The 6,860-nt window shown below is 44.7% G+C and overlaps 1 protein-coding gene across 1 annotated transcript; it reads right to left on the bottom strand.

The window, feature by feature from the left end:
- Positions 1 to 223: 223 nt before the first annotated feature.
- Positions 224 to 1,800, bottom strand: LOC119358450. The gene is made up of 3 exons (XM_037624989.1): positions 1,554 to 1,800; positions 1,118 to 1,365; positions 224 to 991 (listed from the first exon to the last, which is right to left on the bottom strand). The coding sequence occupies exons 1-3, from the start codon at positions 1,798 to 1,800 to the stop codon at positions 299 to 301; spliced, it is 1,188 nt and encodes a 395-aa protein (XP_037480886.1). The 3' UTR covers positions 224 to 298.
- Between the last annotated feature and the right edge of the window lie 5,060 nt (positions 1,801 to 6,860).

A 6,860-nucleotide genomic window follows, 5' to 3' on the forward strand; every position in this document is an offset into this window, starting at 1 on the left:
TTTGATTCTAGTTGCAACAGAATGAAAGCAAATATTATTCTAGAGAGATAAACATGCATATATTAACAAAACATGTATGCATAGTGTGGCTGCTTAAGGTCAGGCAAGGAATACTTCCTACAGCATGACTTGCAAATTATTATAGCAGTATTTTAAGTAGAAATACACCATCTAGACTTGACTTATAAAACAGAGTAGATACACAGAGTCAAACATCTTACATAGCAGATCGATACAGCAATAGGTTCACATCTTACATAGCTGATAAAATACTTGAGCACCATCGAACATATCCCTCTCATAGAATAACCTTTTTGGTGAAAGCACTGCTAATAATAGGTGACCAAGCAATGGTTATCTTCACCTTAGAGCCGTTGAGGTCACATTTATGTTTACTTATGCCGCAGTATTGAGGCCTGACCATGACAGCAGCTTGCACAGAACCACCAGGAGAGTAGGCTTCTACGACAACTTTCAGGGTTTCTTCCAATTCTTCAGAATCTTCACTCACTGTCCGTAATTCGAGAGAAACAACATGCCTTGACAGATCGAGGTAACCATCTTCTTCGCCTATTGCCATCTTCCCACCAGCACAATCACGAGAATCAAGCAACACAACTTGGGTGGGAGCGGCAGGGCCTTCACTACCCCTTACCACATCTTCCTGAGGTGGTGAGGAGCAAGCAACTCTGCCTCCATAACTGAAAGGGCTTTGACTGCCTTTAACAATGCCGACACGCAAGAAAGTGGCTTGTACTGCTCCACGATACAGTTTCTGCAGGCTTAACTCGGCTGTGCAAAGACAGTTGTCAAAGGTGACAGTATATAAACCATTATCGGTATGGTAACCACCGAAATGGCCTTTTCTATTGATCAGCACGCTGTCTTCAGACTCTGCGTGGCCGCCCTTGATTTTTAGTTGGACTTCAAACTCAAGAGGGGATTCGGCTGAGATTGCACGAGATGGGCCAGTCAAGCACAGAAAGGGGTCCTGCAAGGGCCATCATTACACACACTGAATGAATTGCAACAAACCGATGGATCAACAAATTAAGAGACATGCATGCAAACAAAGAGGAGATAAAAGGAAAGTTAACAGAATACAGCAGGCGCTTACTTCTTGGGTGATCTCTTGGAAGTTGTCCCTTTGCCGGTGGAAGAGAACGTTGCGCTTGCGATCCACATTGTCTCGTGCGGCGACGACGCCATACACTTTGAGAGGCCATTGCAGGAGTGGCCATTCCAGGTCCAAACTGATGTTGGCAATCTTGAAGGAGAAGATCTGCAAGGTGATCCCACGAGTAGTATAATCGGATGGCACCTGTCTGGGTGTGTAGTGTGTAAAGTGCATGGGGCTCACTAGGCCTGCACGCACAATTTTGTCAAGAAAAATTAGACTTGCTACAAGGAAGGAATCTGCATTGATAGGAATCATAGAAAGCAATTAACTAGTGTAGTAATGAACTGGTGTTGGCAAAAAAAAAGTATATCTTACTTGTGTATCCAAAGTGTCCAACTTTAGATTCAAGGCCTTGAAGGTAGGAATCAAAGACCTCCTGATAATCCTCCATCTGCTTCCTTGCCTCCGTTCTCCTCCGGGGTCGTCTTGTTCTTGATCTGCTGATTTGATTTGCCTCCGTTCATCTTGTCCTTGTGAAGCTCCTCGTCCGCAACCTCGCCATACTTGAATTCCGTCATCTCTGCATCCACATGCCCGCCTCTGTCCGCCATGGACTCAATGGAAGTTTTGTCCTCCTCCACCTCCATCCTCTCGCCGATCTTGCCGTCCCTGGCAGCCATGGCCTCACTCTGATCCTCAGCGTCAATTGAACTCCTACCCGGACCGCCCAGCTTGCGGATTTTGAACGGCGGAGGGCTCACCAGACAAGGCTTCCCCTCCACCACGTCTTCCTCGCCGCCGCAGTCCTTGTAGGAGAGGGGATGGGATTGTTGAGATTGCTATACTCGCCGCCGCCGCCGCTCTCCGCTGATGGACGAGAAGTGGCCGGACTTATTGCTACTTGTATAAGACGGGCTCGCCTCACAGTCCAACAGCCCAGCTACGTTGTTGTGTCACGTTCGTGGGCATTTTCTTCCTTTTCGCTATTTTATTCAGCTCTCCTTTTCGCTATTATAAGAAAAAAATACATGGACTACGTGTATTAATCAAAAATTGTTCGCACAACTTAAAAAACGTTCATGTGTTTTAAAACAAATCATGATTTTTAATAATCATAATAAAAATAAAAAATATTAAACTCAAAATAAATGTACATACATTTAAAGGAAATCATGATATTTTTTATAAAGTATCCGTGCAATGTAAGAATTTATTCGCGTGATTTTGTAAAAATGCCCATGACATACACAAAAAGTACTCGTAACCATTAAAATATCACGCGTTTAAAAGATGTTTGAGCATTTAAAAAAATGCTTAACACATTTTAAGAATATTTCATGAAAATTAGGATTTTATTCGCACAATTTTATAAAATTATTCATGACATACTAAAAAAATTGTGACATTCATAAAAAATGTTCTTATCCCTTAAACATTATGCCACATGTTTAAAAAACATGAAAAGGTAGAGAATTTTACTCTTTATAGGAAGATAAATAAATAAAGATTCTCCTCATATCTTCATTTTCCCTTCAAAATTTCTAACGTTTTCTGTTTTTCCATCTGGTACCATGTCACCACTTGTGCAGCTTTGAATAGGGCGAGGGATGAATCTTTGTACTATTGAAATGCAAGGGTTGAAAAGCGAGATACAACGCCCCTTGCCCATTCGTCTCGCTCGCCAGGCGAACATGCGATTAAGGTTCCCATCCTTTCGTCAGCACTGTCACTGATCTATCTCGTCTTCTGTGGCCTTAGGGCCATGAAGGCGTCGTGGATCGTGACTACTGCCGGCGAGAGGGCTCCTACTCCGTTTTAGGTGTTTCTTTAGTTGGTAGGGTGTGTGTCTTTCTCAAAAAGACAAAGCGGCGCCTCCCCGAAGATGCATGTTCTTCCCGTCTAGCCCCCGCCCCAATATTGCGTTTAGCATCATTGGAGGGCGTGTGGAGATAAGTCTCCGGCGGATCTCGCGAAATTCGGTGGGTCTTTCTCTTTGGTGGATCTTCTTAGATCCGGTCTTCGTTCGTCAGCCTTCGTGTGTCTTAAAGTTGGATCCTTTCAATCTATGATGACTTCCGACCGTCTACTACAACAAGGTTTGCCCGGCTCCGGTGACCGAGGCGATTATGGCGGCGCACCCACTACTGGAATTTCCTTATACATGTAGTGTCGGGCTCTTCGCCGAGAGCCAAACCACGGACACTCCGCAAACACATATACGCCGAGAGTAGTACTCGGCAAACACAGGTTCCCGGCAACGAGGTGATATTGCCAAGAAGAAAACACGGTGAAGAAGGCACAGCCAGCAAATGTCACAGATGCCGAGAGCACCACACGACAAAGAGATGCCGCGTGGCATGTCCGTTTGCATGTGACGGCTTCATGACTTCCTGCTGTCTTTACCGAGAGCTAAGAAGGAACGCTCGGCAAACTACCTGTCACTGAAACATTCTGACATGGCAGGTGGACCCACTTGTCACTGAAATATTTCAAATTATTCAAAACAAAAACAAATCAAGTGAATCCAAAAACGTTTCCTTTGTCGAGAGCTATACAACCCCACTCGGTATAGCACCGTTGACTGGAACGTATTGACCTGACATGTGCTCCCGCGGGTCCCACCTGACAGGGGGTGCTCTCGGAAAAGAATGGCAACACTTGAGTGCTACCTTTACCTAGAGGAGTCTGTTCTCGGAAAAGAATAGCACTGCTGGAGTGCTACTTTTGCCGAGAGACGCCCTCGGAAAAGTCTGTCCTGACGATCAGGTGATCCCTCTTCCGAGTGGCCGGTCTCGACAAAGCCTATATTTCCGAGTGTTGTTCTCGGAAATATGTCCCGTTGCTTATTTTGTCAAGTTGTTTCTTATGGAGTCCCTGCAATTGAAAACAAATACATCATTTTATGCGGTATGCCTATAACTACAGTACAGAACAACACATCTCATATCAAATTAATATGGGAGCTCCTACAAACTCAGTGAGCAATCATATACAAGTACACATAGCTAGGCTCGAGAGCTACTCTCGGTGAAGGCTCTTGAACTGGAGTAGGCTGCTATGTTAGCCGAGTTAAGCTCTCGGTAAAATGTGTCGACCTCTAGAACCTGACATCTTTACTCTCTAGAACCTGACATCTTTACTGAGAGCCGTGAAGGTCTCAGCAAACAAAATAAACTTTGTCGAGTAAGCTACCGGCAAAGCTTGGACGCGGCATAGGACATGGGGCCCGCCTATCAGGTGGTGGACACATGGCAGCTCCCTACTTGTTTGCTTTGCCGAGAATAGCTCCCGGCAAAGCACGAGTTCAGCGTAGGACATGGGACCGCCTGTTAGGTGGTGAACGCATGGCAGTTTGCTATTCATTAGCTTTGCCGAGTTTGGCTCTCAGCAAAGCATGAACTCGACGAGGCCGTGGAACCCAGCCTATCAGTTGGTGGACACATGGCAGTTTCCTATTCATTTTCTTTACCGAGCGTTGCTCTTGGCGTAGTCCGTGGGGCCCTCCTACAAGGTGGTGGACACGCAACGGTTTCCTATTCGTTTGATTTGCCGAGCACGGCTCCCGGCATACTCTGGGCTCGGCTTAGGCTGTGGGTCCGCCCTATCAAGTGATGGACACGTGGCGGCATTGTGCTTATTGTTGTTTGCCGAGAGGCTTTCCTTTGCTTTCAGCAAAGCTGTGCCACGTGGCAACCGTTGTCTCCTTTGTTGTCCGTGAATCAGCTTTATTTTGCCAAGACGCACTGATTGGCTTTCGATAAACAGTTTGTCGAGTGTATGTTGGTTCTTGGCAATGTTCTGTTTGCCTGAGAGGCTGAGAGGTGTACGCCGGGTACTCTTTGCCGAGAACAATTCTCGGCAAAGACTTTGTCAAGTGCATTTGGCCATTTGTCGAGTATTTCTGGCACTCGGCGTTACGGCGTAGGGTGTAATTCCAGTTGTACCTTCGGCCCACTCCAGTGTGTGGTCGTCAATAGATGGTCTACGTACCTGGATATAATTTTTGTTACTTTTGGTATTTTTTGTACTGCCTTGACAGTGATGAATATATCAAAATTCCGGAAAAAGTAGGGAAAATTTACACCCATTTGGTAGCAAAGTATTTTTATAGTATTCTAATAATACTATAGTTATTCATATTATTGTAGTTTTATTTACAGCAGGCTGTTTGGCTCCGTCTAAAAACTGTAGTTTTAATACTAGAGTTGCCAAACCACAATATTTTCTCTGCATAATAAAAAGAACCCCAGACCTTCTTTTTTTAAACTGAGCACGGTGAGAAAACAGGCACGTTTGCTTCCTTGTTCCCAAGTGGCACAACTCGATCCCCTCAATTCAGCTTCGCTGCATGGTGCGTCGTCGGCGCCGCCGTGGACTTTCCCGTGGTGACCCTCGACGGCCACGCTGAATATGGCCGAGTGTTACGTGCAGCCAGCAGCTTCGCTCCTGGTAGTTCAACTGTCTCCGCTTTTGGTAAGCTGGCTTTGTGCATGGCGGTTCAAGTTCATGTATGGGGCTGTTCGTTGGTTGTCCAAATGTGCAACGACTAGGGAGATTGACACGTGCATGCGTGTTTGCAACTGTGAATAGTTGCTAATTTGTAAGCAATAGCCAAACATGTTTGCAGTATTCTCAGTACTCTAGAAAACTTTTGTATGTCAAAACTGTGGTATCTTGTGCCTATAGGTTAAAATACTGTAGTTTTCAAATACTTTGGGTTTTCCAATAGAGTTACTTTGCTATCAAACAGGGCTAAGGGTCAAAATTGTCTTGTATTGTTTTTGATATAGTTTAGCATTCACTTCGCATGGTTTGTATTGAAGTTTTAGCCCAAAAAATTAAGTAGTTGAAGGGGGTGCGGTTTCTGTTATATGCGGCGACGTTGACGCCCTCCAAAAGTTGCGACCTCGCCACTTGTGCGTGTCTTTGTGTTAAGCTCGGACCCGACTTAGTGGACGTCCAGAAAAAAAGGGAGATGGACAAGAAGCTTGAAATAATATCTTAGCTCTAGCTAGGTAGCTGTGTGGCAAATTGCGAATTATATGTATGCTTTTAAGTTGACAACGCTGCATCGATCATATCTATATCTACGGTGTGGTGTGGTGTGGTGTGGAGTGACTCACTCCCAGCGATCGAGTCGACTCGTGATTCTCTCTCTCTTCACTGTCACGTTGCTACTTATACTGCCTCTCGGGTCTCAAGACATGGCTAGTTTATCAAGCTTACCATACATGCATGACTAGCTTGACTTGCAAGAGAAAACTCAAATTAATCAGTACTCCCTCCGTCTCATAATGTAAAAACGTTTTTCCACTGAAAAACGTTCTTACATTGTGGGACGGAGGGAGTAACATATGTAGAAGTTGCCTTGATGCAACAACCTGATTCTTTGTGTGCACTGCCACACTGCTAATATTGTTCTCAACTTCTCAAGATATATATGGCTAATTAATCATTCAAGATTACTTGAACAATGAAAATATGTATGCAGCTTGACTTGCATGGGAAATTCAAATTAATTAGCTTATATATATATATATATATAGCTTGCCTTTCTTGCAACAACCTTGTCACCTTCTTCCACCTCCCAATCAGGCAATCACTACTAGTAACGTTACATGGTGCAAGTAAAAATACTATAGCATGCATCGCAGAGCCGATGGAGCTAGACTGCATGCATGCAGCAGGCAGCCATGGCATGCATGCATGCAAAGACTAGTAATAGCAGGAGAGAGAGAGA

Source organism: Triticum dicoccoides, chromosome 2A (genome assembly GCF_002162155.2).
Source record: "Triticum dicoccoides isolate Atlit2015 ecotype Zavitan chromosome 2A, WEW_v2.0, whole genome shotgun sequence".
Lineage (NCBI taxonomy): Eukaryota > Viridiplantae > Streptophyta > Magnoliopsida > Poales > Poaceae > Triticum > Triticum dicoccoides.